This window comes from Leptinotarsa decemlineata, unplaced genomic scaffold (genome assembly GCF_025532065.1).
Source record: "Leptinotarsa decemlineata unplaced genomic scaffold, Ldec_3_MD MMD2_tig00000008_RagTag_RagTag, whole genome shotgun sequence".
Classification (NCBI taxonomy): domain Eukaryota; kingdom Metazoa; phylum Arthropoda; class Insecta; order Coleoptera; family Chrysomelidae; genus Leptinotarsa; species Leptinotarsa decemlineata.
In genome coordinates, this window is record NW_027412537.1 from 2,644,688 (window position 1) to 2,657,186 (window position 12,499).

Here is a 12,499-nt window from a genome sequence, read left to right on the forward strand (position 1 = left end):
AAATGCAAATTTGAACAAAATAAAGTTGAGTTTAATTCATGAGTTTTCCGAATTCATTTCGAAAAGTATTCAAATTGGTGTTTCAAATGTTGGGTTTTGATTTTTAAAGGGATTTGTTTCTAATTCACATATTGGCAACAGCGCCTATATCAAGTTGAAATAATTTATACGTACCTAAATATTCTACTTTAAAAAAGTAAAATCATCTTTATAAATCAACAATTAAGGCAAAATATGAATTATAGTTCTATACCACCTCCACAAGCCACATAAACAACAGTTGTTTTGTTATTTATTCATATAGAGGAAGATAGGTTAGGTGCACAAAATGTCATGTCACAGAATGTCTCGGAACTCGGAACATAAGTAATAAGAACAGCACGCCTATGAAATATATCATCTTTGTTTGTCTCATACAGGTAACAGATTCATTGTCCTTTATTAGCTATAAGCGATGTTGCCAAATGGTGAAATAGAAACGAATCCCTTTAAATGTTGAATGCATTATTTCATTCCTCTTTTTCAAGTATTTAAATAATTTTCTGAAGAAAAATGTTGAAATGATAAGTTCAAAATGCGTTGTTTTAGAGCTCTTTTATGAAAACTACTTGATTTTCGTCAGGAGGAAAATTCCCCATTGCATGTTTGTATAATTGAATACGAACACTTATAAAACAGATATAAACTCAATTGTCTCAAAAATTTAAAAAAAACATAACGTAGTAAATATATTTCAATTATATCAGTTGGATTTGTTTATAGATATTTCGGTGGTATTCAATTCATATATTGAATTTTGTCTCGTTAAGATTTAGTTTTGAACAATTCCTGCAACGCCCATTTCGTGAACCAGCTTCTCCATATTGATCTGTTAACTCCCAATTAGAGCTCTTAACGACCATGTTATATTAATATATCGGATATTAGGGAATGGGTTTACGATGAACATGAATAATATATTCAGTTAATTAGTAGGGGAACTACTAAGGTGCATAACATAGGAGATTTCCGATTTCCACTGGGTATTTCATGAAATAGACCCGTACCATTATATTTCCCTGAGTAAATTTGTGATAATGCCACAATCTAAAATGAAATACTCATTAAACTATTCAGTTCTTCCATAGACCTGAAGGTAAAGACAGTAAAAAACAGAAATATATTTTGAAACAAAAATATTAGAAAATATATAAACTGGTCAACAAAATGATCAACGAGTAGTGAAAGATGTATAAATACAATAATGTTATTTTTCAAAATTGTTATATCATATAAAATGAGGTTACTTTATGTACACCACAATGAATGAACAGAAAAAATTTTAAGTTCAAGTCAACTAAATGCATGTGAATGGAGATGGAGGTTTTGAACAAAAAATATAAAGGAAAAAAAAATCGAACAAACTCTCAAACCCAAAATTTCACATATTTCAATCAGTCATCGATTACAGGTTGGCTATACCAACGTATGGCTATACTTACAATTTTGATTATCAAACTTTCAAGGGGTGAACTGTTTGAAGTCTGATAAACTCAATTAAAGTTCCGCTAAAGCTTCTGAACGACGTGATCCACGATTATACTGGACTTTATGGTCAGCATGAATGATAAATTCAATTATCCAACTCTTCTCAGATCAATAGGAGAAGTAATATAGTTTGGGAGTTTCATGAAGGATTACATTATGGAGGATAATTTTATTTATAATGTAATGGCGTTCGTTCAAAACTGATTAATAATTATTGATTAACATAAAATGGTTCATTCTGTAGGTGATAGCTGGTAACTAATTGAAATTTAATTAGAAGACGGTCGATCATTGGGAACAAGGACATGAAAAATACCAATGGAGTTGGATAATTCAAAACTTGAGTTACAGGGAAGGAAATGAAGCCAATATCAATAATTGAATCTATTCTCAGCTTCTCTTCCTCATCATTATTCACTGGGAATTGACAATAAATATGACTTTTTAGTTTACCTAGTACTCTTTTACCAAACCAATGTTTCAATTTCGTTTTTTTGAGACAATCATCTAATTGATGACCATTCGATAAAGTTATCTCTCATTCCACTCCTCCTTTTCCTATTCTCATCTCATAATTCAATTTCTGTTTTTCTCAATTCATTTCTCGGTGTCTTTCTCGAATATATTGTTTTCTTTAACAAATGCTTTCAACTTTCTTCTCCAAAATGAAAAAAAATTGACAATTTATGTTTTCACTTCAAGAAACAGTCTTCTTCTCAATTCTTCTAGGACTTCTTTATCACTTCCGTTTGTTCTGAGCAATGCCAAAATGAATTCATTTCATTATCGGTGGTAAAACGTCATAAAAAATTCGTATATTTTTCAGCAGAATCTAGTAATTAAGATAATTTTGACGATAAATTTATTGGCCATCAGATTTGTTTTTAGCACTTCTCAATGCAGAAGTATTTCAAGAGTTGAACGATAGTATATTTGAAATGAAAGTGTGAGAAAATTTGTACTCACCTTGATAGTTTCTAAGATTTGTATTTGCCGTTGTTTCTGGAATCCTGCGTTGTAGATTTTCTTATTTATTACCAGGCGGGTTTATTTTGAGATATGACATAGACAAAAAATACCTTAAGTCTATATATTTTTATGAGTTTCTAGTGAAAATTAAATTTTACCATTTCAATATGAAATGAAGGCTTTTGGGAATTTGAAAATTCATCTTCATGTTTATGACTATTGATTTTCTGCTAATTTTGTCACCATTGATCGATTATATACTTTGGGATTTGCTGAATTATTTGTTACCATAAATATCTGTCCGGAAAATGTATTGGTGAAAATAGCCTATTCCCTTATGTCATGTGCAACTCTAAACCTGTCAAATGTGACTTTTTTTTTTAAATCCTCAAGAAGTCAGGTTTATGGAATTTCAAAAAATGTCAAAGTGAAAAGTTGCCCAGATTCCAATTTTATAACCATGCTTGAAATTTGGACTCTCTTTTCTAATTTTATTTGATTTTTCGAATCTTTCGCTCCAGCGATTGGAACGAAACATGATTAAAATTTCAGAATTTTGATGAATACGAGACTTTAATGTCATATCTCACCCTGAAAATACCCGCGTTAGCCTGTTACCAGGTGAAGAAATAGATGCACCTCCAGAAATTCGTTTTTATTATTGCAAAGTTCATTTAGTTTCTTTATTTCAATGTTGAACTGATTCGGATTTTCAATGTATGGACGTTAATATGCCAGTAATCAAATAAACGTATTCCTCCTAATTCTTATTATATTTCTATTCCTTTTTTTAGCAGATTTGTATCCTATTAGCTGGAGATGAGTTCGAAATATTTTGATGCAGTTTACACCGAACAGTATGACTGTTGCATGTAAACAGCATTAAACTAAAATAACTATAACCAAATTTACAACAAAACATCATAATATTCATTGATCTATCTCAATAATATTGTAAAGAACTCGAATTCATCGTTCAGTATGTCGTCCTTTCCATTCTATATGAATGTCCTTCCATTCACAGATTTTGTGACATTTTTATTGAATCGGAGATTTATGTTAGCACAACACTCCCGAATGATATTCTCTAAATGTTCTTCGTTTCCAAATGATATGTGATTATACACCTCCTGTCCATCGTAGAAAAGTCCGATGATCTGTGTGGTTAATCATCCCAATCTCGCCCTATCACTTCGCCCCTAAAAAGCTGACTGAGACACTGTTTCCCTTTTACCGTTTGGTGGATCGGTGTCCCGTCAATATGATACCACACTCAGAGGCAGATTCTCCAAACCTTCAGACAATGATTCAAAATGAAACCTCTGTATATGTTTGCGTTTAAATTTTCTCTGAAAAAAATATGGTCCAATTATTTGGTTGTGTAATAACTCACACACCACACATTTGTCTTGAATGAATATTGGCAGTCTATTACCGAATTTGGATTATTGTTGGACCATCAGCGACAATTTTGGAAACTAACCAACTAAACTGATATCGAATTCCCCTGTAGGGAAATGCGATACCATTTTATCTCTCACCTTGTCTTACTTTAAGAGTGTGTATGAACTTTGCCTTAAGGGATGGAATTTATTTTTGTGCAAAATTTTTCACTCAGTGTCTCTGCCAATCCCTGTTTCTTCACTAATACTCCTAATATTAGTTTTTCTGTTGTTCTTCTTCATTATACTTCACTGAATTATGTCGTTTCTTTGAATGTTTTCAATATCCTTTCCACGGTACTGTACCTTCCCCTGTAGGGGAAGGCGATACCATTTTCTCTCTCACCTTGGAACCAAAAAGAAAATCCTACTCGAATATCGAAATCTATTACTTCAAGAGTGTGTATCAACTTTGACTTTTAGGGAGGGAATTTATTTTTGTGCAAAATTCTTCACACAGTGTCTCTGCCAACCCCTGTTTCTTCACCAATACTCCTAATATTAGTTTTTCTGTTGTTCTTCTTCATTATGCTTCATTGGATTATGTGGTTTCTTTGAATGTTTTCAAAATCCTTCCCACGATACTGAAGTAAATATTTCTTTCTGGATGCCGATGATTGAAAATACAAGCAACATCTCGATGTGGCACATTTTCATTTCATAAAAGAACGATTTCCACTTTGTCTAGTGTGGATAATATTGTACATAAATCTTATTTGTTAATTACGTAGGTATGTACGAAAACCTGTACACAAGAAAACTCGATTCATTAAACGCAATAACTTGACATTAACGAAAATTAAAAAAATTTGTTTGAGAAGTATCTATTATTTTTTGGAAATGAAAGTTTTTGGCTTTCTATTACTCTATCTTGATACAAAAAACGTGGGAATCTTCCAAAGAAAGGAAAAGTATTCACTTTGAAAATGAGTTACCATGGATGTGTAGATCATGTGAAGAAGCAACTTTCAGAAACAAACCAGAAAAAGGCCCCCCGAAACAACTACTTTCATGTTTATATGAAAGTAGCTGTATCAAGTAGCTATATCAGGATAGAGTAGTAGAAAGTCAAAAACTTTCTTTTCCAAAAATTAATCAATCCTAAAAATATAACCCCTTCAATTCAAATAGGATTTCTCTTAGTCTGGGATTTAATCGAATATGTGAATGAATGGCATTACGATGTCATCGATGACATAAATAGATCAAACTTATTCCGTGACATTAAAAATCGTAATTCATGGATGAATTGTGTGTCTTTTCAATAATGTTATCCAATTTGGTACTGAAGAGCTCTAAGGCAAGTGTCTTATGGCGAAACATCGGTGTCTACCAGTGAGGATGACAGTGTTCCATGTAAGTGCAATTTTTTACCATTCATTCAAAGTAACACTCGTGTGAATCATATCTCAATTTCATTCCATAGCGAATGTTTGGAATATAAACTGAGTGGAGAAAAGTATCTTCTATATAATTCAGTGTTCATGTAAAAGTATTTGTTTCGAAAGAATTTTTTTCTTTCGTGTAATTCAATGTTTATATGAAAGTAGCTGTTTCAGGGGGGCTTTATTCCAGTTTGTGTCTGAAAGTTGCTTCTTTGCATGATCTACACATCCAGGTATAGAGTTACTTATAATCAAATTGAATACTTCTTTCCTTTCTTTGAAAGATTCCCACATTTTTTTGTATCAAGATAGAGTAGTAGAAAGCCAAAAACTTCATTTTCCAAAAATTAATCACTCCTAAAAATATAACCTTTTCAATTCAAATCTATTATTTCCTTCTCGACATGTTGCATTAGTCTTGTAATGTTTGAAATCACGAAATTGTATATCACTGTAGGTCAATGTTTAGTTTACAGAAAAGTATGATACTTCGGGTTAGTTTGTAACTGAATTATTGGAACGGAAAAAACTTGATGAATTTTGCAATAACAAAGACGAATTTATTTTTATTCCTTTTTCTGGTAACAGGCCAATGCGGGTATTTTTGGGCAAGGTATATCATTGAAGTTTCGTATCCATCAAAATTTGTTTCGTTCAAATCGATAGAGCGAAAGATTCGAAAAATTCAAAAAATTGAAAAAAAGTCGAAATGACAGTAAAGAGTCCAATTTTCGAGCGAGGGCATGAAATTGAAAACTGAGCAACTTTTTTCGAAATTTAAAAAAAAACTGATTTTTTGAGGATTTTCGAAAATAATGTAAAATTTGACAGGTTTAGAGTAGAACATGACAAAAAAAGAGACTGTTGTACACTCATTTTTGAAGCACAAACTAACTGCGGATTCAAATTTTCATTTATATCTATTAATAAAAAACACTTCCATATGTCGCGAGCAATATGTGTGGCACTGTAAATTGATGGAAAAACGAAAAGTCAAAAAGTTTCCGCATAAGTGATCTGTGCTATTTATTTAAATATATGAGTAATTTTTGAATGATTTGTAAAATATGTACCTCGGATCTAGAAAGTATTCTATCACAAAACATCAAAATGATCAGCTTGTCTCCTGTTGATAACTTTCATAGTCTAGGAGTCTAGGGCTCACTATATTTATATACTTCACGAAGTATTTCAATAAATGAAATCCTAGACTGGAAAAAGTAAAACATTCCTTGCCATGCATATGGGTCCTCAAACTTATTTCTCTTATGATTATCACGGTGAAATATCTCGGTGACAAAAATATCACAAATCGCCCTTTTTTAACTCAGTTCACTGAAAATAGGTTGACTCCAAAATACTAGATCAGCACATATTCTCTACCAAGCACCCAATAACAGGCGAAGGGAAGTAAGCTGGATCAAGCACTTAGACCAAATTGTCACTGTCGAGTAAAACATTTTTTGTTTGCTATGAAATTATCTCATCCAGCCAATCTTCATGGTAGCACATGTACTTGGATAGTTTTTGAACTGAGAATTGAGTACGTCCAGAACTCTATAGGAATTGTGAAAAAACATCATTGGAAATAACTTCGTAGTTCACAGTAGTTCACAGTTTATTGAACTCTTCAGTGACTATAATAACTTGATTAGACTAAAACGCTCCTCAATTTTATTGTTACTGAATGGATAAAAAATTGATCTGGAATCAAAGGATTATTCAATTGCAAGTAATCAAGTAGCCTTTCTAAGATCTAGAATTTCTTCATAGAAAATTTGAGTTGATGAAAATGTAATGAATGAGTATTAAATGGCATTCATTGTACTCTTTTTGATTCGAATGAGCGAAGAAGATCTCAAAGTAAAATTTCGAATGAATCAATTTTACCCCATTTCAGAAATTTACAATTCCACTTCGCGAGTTTACAAAAGTAATAATTTTTAATTGATTATCGTGCTCTTACACTTATGAATCTCTTCAGAATGATGGAATATGGTTCTTTAAACTGGATGTGAAATAGTTTTGAAAAATAATACGAATTTATAGATTAAACAGCAAGTCAATTTGAAAACCTCATATCAAGTCACTAAATTATTTTAGTGTTCTATGATTTCCCTAAATAGGTATGTATGTAGGTATAATTTTGGCTTATTGGCAAACATGCTAATGAACAATATTGATGCGATTTTCGGTAACATACATTTTCACAATGAAACTAAATTAAAATGAATGATAATATTTTTATTAGACAAAACTGAATCACAGACTTCTCTTAAAATTAGTAATGAATTTCTGAATGGTGAGCTTCACCATTTGTGTTATCTATCCATGAATGAACGTCATTATGACATAAATACCTGCCTTACCACCTCACTGTGGATAAGGTATATTTTGTAAAAACAATGACACGAATTTGAAAATAATTTCATATATCTATTCATTTTGCATTCAACAACTTGTCCTTAGTGTGACACTTTCAGGTAAATCGGCAAGTTCGTTGAGTATCTCCTGAGAAATAGCATGTTTTGGAGACTTGGGAGCTCTTTTCAAAGTGGAACTTGGCACCACATCAGTTTTATTGAGTAAATATTCTAAATCTTGACTAATACTATCCAACATACCATCAAGTTTATCACTACGTGCTGAACTTGGTTCGTCCCCACTAGTACTTTCTACATCAAAACTAACCGAAGAATGTGAAATGTCTATCGGTAGGACGACACTAACTGATGGTTGAACACTATCTGGCGGTTGAACACTTACACTTGGTAACGGTTGAACATTAACCGTACAAATTGGAGTGTCTGGTTCGACTTCGTTAACTTCTTCCACAGTTTCCAATGTAGTCTCAGCTAGAATACATCCATCGTGACCATCAGGTTGTGTTCTCACGTGATACTGGTGGAGCGGACGGAAAGTAATGATTTCTGTCTCTAAAATAGTAGCAATGGCTTCGTCTGGAGTAGGTACTACTATGGGCGCGGGAACATTATGTCTGGTGGGTTGTGTACTCGATACTCCGGGTATTTTATTTGTGGTCTTCAGACTTGAAGCAACAAGATCCAGTTCCACGCATACTTTGTTGGATAAAATATCGGGAGAACATGCTTTGGATACACAAGGAGGATTCCGATAAATTTGAGGACTGTTAGGATAGAGCTCTACTGACGGTTGCTGAATACTTCGTGATGTCGATGAAATGTCGACTTGACTGTCGCAGAAACTGGTAGTTGTGTTGAGGCAACTTTCGAAAGTAGCAGCGATACTCTGTGATTTGCTGGTCAATGAAGGTTTGGAGGTGTCACGCCCTAATGAAGTGAAATGATGGAGGTCGGTTTTCAAGTGAGGGTTGGATTCATTTTCTACTTCCGCCTCTTGCTGAGTTATAACTGAAAATGATGGTCTCACTTGAGAATATGAGTTAATCTTACAATCTTAATCTTCAAGTCAGTTTAACTGAAACTGTAAGTTATTGAAAATGATAAAAGTGTATGGGTGGAGAAATATACAAACGGAAGAGAATGAGAAAGATGTGTTCTCGATCACATGAAGATAATATTTTCAAAGGACAGAGTGATAAAAATTAAATTTCGAAAGTTTAAAAAAGTCTGTTCATTTGAATATATTTTCAATCTATATGAACTTCAACACATCACTGAACATATGTTAATAAATGGTAGGAAGTGTATTTGTTTGAGTAGAAGTTGATTGTTATGTACCCAAGGATTTGTAAAAATAAGTTCGCTTATGTTCATTCACAAGCGATATTCATCAACAAAATCGTTGGCTGAAATTTTCAATTACAAAATATAACAAATCTAATAAGATTTTGTGATTTTTCAAATCTCTCGTGGTTAATGAAATATCATTCTGAGCAGATTTTATCTCCAGTAAACGAAGTTTTGTAGACAATAGATAATCACATACCCCAAAAACATTCAACGTTTAAGAAAGATCAATTCAGAAATAATATATTGAAATTGCAATATCTGATTACAATGTGGAAAACATCAGTCAATTCATTTCGCAACTTTCAAAGACAGTAATTGCATTTGTCTCGATAGCTTTGACCCACGCGAAAAGATGATTAGAGATATATCTGCCTCAGTTCAAATAAGTTCATTCCACTTTTAAAGAAGATCCAAACTGTCAACATGAACCAAGTCACTTCAAAATGAAGTATCGTTGAAAAAAAGGTGAAATTTGCGAAAATAATTGAACTGAGATTATCAGTAATCTTATACTGAATATATGTTATCTTTACATGAAAATGTTACAGATTAGATATATTTCCATCACTTCTTCCATTTTTTGAATTAACTATGAAATGAATTACTGTACGAGATATCTATACTTACAATTCAACGGCTTGCTCATTGAGTCGAAAGTGAAGAATTTTTTGTTGGGTGACGATTCGGATTTGGTGTCAAACATTCTCTGGAACTGGATTTCTGCCTTAATAACATAACAAAATAGAAGCACGAGTCCCTGGAAAATAAATTAGATTTTTTTCACTAAAGTAATAGTGTATTTATGACTATATTCCATGCTATAATAGGATGATATAGTGAAGATATAAAACAAAAAAAAAATTCCCTATACCCGGAGAATCATACTTGGGTATGATATTTGTTATCATTTTTAGGTACCTCTAAATATTATGTTAGAGTAAAACTGATTTGAAAATGATGTGAGTCATCTTAGGCTCCCTAATATTATCATTATTTTTGAGCGCATCGACATCACCAATGAGCTACAACTTCTTATACCGTGGGGTAAATTATCATTGGATCCGCGAATCATGTGATCTGAGAAGAGTAATGAGCCAATAATGGGGTAGGTGTCATTTCGCCTTCGTTCCCAAGTATATTCGTCAGAAAACTCTGACGAATATCGTTTCACTTTGAGGAGTGTATCAGCCTTACCCGTATATATATATATATATATATATATATATATATATATATATATATATATATATATATATATATATATATATATATATATGACCGACAGTGGGGAATGAATAGTCCCAATTGATTTGATGAACATTACATTTAGTATCCTTGGAATCTCGTCGATACTGTACGAGTTTCAGAGGTGGTGATGCAGCATTATGTTAATACACTCAGTTCATAAATGTCTTTGAATATTTCTACGAGGTGCATTGTATTACTTTTCTTCTCTCCCTCCCAGATAGCCAATGTTGACGATAGAAAATGCATCATTCGCCGGGCGAAATTAACACCACAGAGCCTGCATTTTCACCATTTTTGCTTTTTATAGGTGGGTGCCAAAGCATTTATGACCTTTTATTTGTCAATTTGTGAATTGTGACTTGAAACTCTTACATTTTTCGACTTTCTTCATCACAATTGCAAAGAATATACTTTTATAAGTAGTTTTTCGCGATTATAAATGTAGCCCAAGCAGGGATTTCGAAATTTACTGAAGCGCGACATATTAATATACAGGGGGATACCTTGTACCCGATTAAGTACCTCCACCAAATATGAGCCCCATATATAAGGCCGCCTGTGAGGGATAAAGAATCAGATTAGTAAAAAAATTGATCATCAGAAATTTTCGATCGCGTCAGATTAAGGTAGGGTGAGTTAATTACCTGCTAAAAAGTGTATATTCCAGTAATCTGACAATTTGAGAGTGACATAAAGAGGAGGGCAGCAAAATTGTGAAAAAATAACGTCATTTCGACATTCTTCAGCGTAGCTAATTTTTTGTTTATTTTGAAGAAAATAATTCAAAGATAACGAAAAATATATAATCTGACGATTTCCGCAAGCCGAAATAACAAAAATTCGTCGATAAAGTTTAAAGTGTTCAGCTGTGTGATACCTATATTTCCCTCTACGAGTTTCTATTCCTCTATTCTCTATTCACTTTTTCTCTATCTATTACTCTCTCACTCCGTCCCCACTCTGAATTCTGTTGCCACGACGCCATCACAGCTAATCACAGAGACTCGTTCGTGATAAAGATGATGATTAATTAATCAATTAATTGATGTATGTAGCCGTTACTACGTAGTAGGAAATCATAAAGAAGAAAAGAGAAATCAAACTTTCTATGTTTTTTACCACTTTTATTTGTGACTAACGTTACTGCAGTTTCGTCCTTTATGGACATTTTCAAACTTTTGTATTGTATAAGTTTGTAAATGTCCTTATATGTTGTATAAGTTTGAAAATGTCCCTATAGGACGAAATTGCAGTAACGTTAGTTACAAATAAAAGTGGTAAAAAACATAGAAAGTTTCATTTCTCTTTTCTTCATTAATTAATCAATTGATTATAAGAAATTAAATTTTTTTGAGCATTTAAAAAAAAATATTTTCTTATAAATACAAGTATTCTACTTAAAAAACATACACTTATTTATTTGCATGATAATTCTTGAGCTTTTCAATTAATTAGGTTCAATGAATTTAAAAAAATAAAAAAAATATTGTTTTTGTCAGATTAGGTGAATCCCTCTAGATAATCGTCAGATTATGAGATAGCACGTCTAAAACATAAAGATGAACCATATATATCTTAATCTGACGCGCTTGAGTATTTCACAATGGCGATGATTTTAACTTTTCCTATATCAACATCCACGAATATATTTACCAGAAAAACATTGTACACGCTGAACTGGTAGACGCTCCATAGTTTATTTGGATAATTGATATAAATCAAACTGCTCACTGAAAATAACGTCACAGCACTGAAAATGCAGCCGGATCTTCTCAGCAACGCTACTCTGAAAAATAAACAATTATATTAGCAAAAGAATATTTTTTTACTTTGGAATATTTCCAGCCTCAAATATATTGAAATCTTTACACATTTTCTGAAAGTATATAATACTCAATGAACTATTCATATCACATATTATGGACTAAAAAATTTACCAAAGTGAAACGGCCATTCTGTCATGACCGGGGATGCCTATTGTGGCCAAATTTCTAAAATGACAGTTGACACCCAACTTTATACAGATCTTTCTATGCAAACCAAATGATATTTAATTAGAATGAAATACTTCTTATTGTAAATAGTACTAAAATTGTTATTACTGCATTATATAATATTTTTACAAATTTTTATATTATTGTTGCAAAGTCTTCAATTCAAATTTTTAGTGACGGACAAGCTTTTTAAGCTTGTG

General features: G+C 32.2%; 1 protein-coding gene across 1 annotated transcript in view; it reads right to left on the minus strand.

Moving 5' to 3' along the window:
• Positions 1 to 7,551: 7,551 nt before the first annotated feature.
• The window catches only part of LOC111512485 (uncharacterized), a 149,746-nt gene continuing 144,798 nt past the window's right edge, over positions 7,552 to 12,499 (minus strand). Inside the window, exons 18-20 of the mRNA XM_074170868.1 lie at positions 11,959 to 12,091; positions 9,685 to 9,814; positions 7,552 to 8,715 (exon numbers count right to left, since the gene is read on the minus strand). Coding sequence (XP_074026969.1) covers positions 7,775 to 8,715; positions 9,685 to 9,814; positions 11,959 to 12,091 — 1,204 coding nt within the window. The 3' untranslated portion in view covers positions 7,552 to 7,774. The remainder of the gene's footprint in view (positions 8,716 to 9,684; positions 9,815 to 11,958; positions 12,092 to 12,499) is intronic.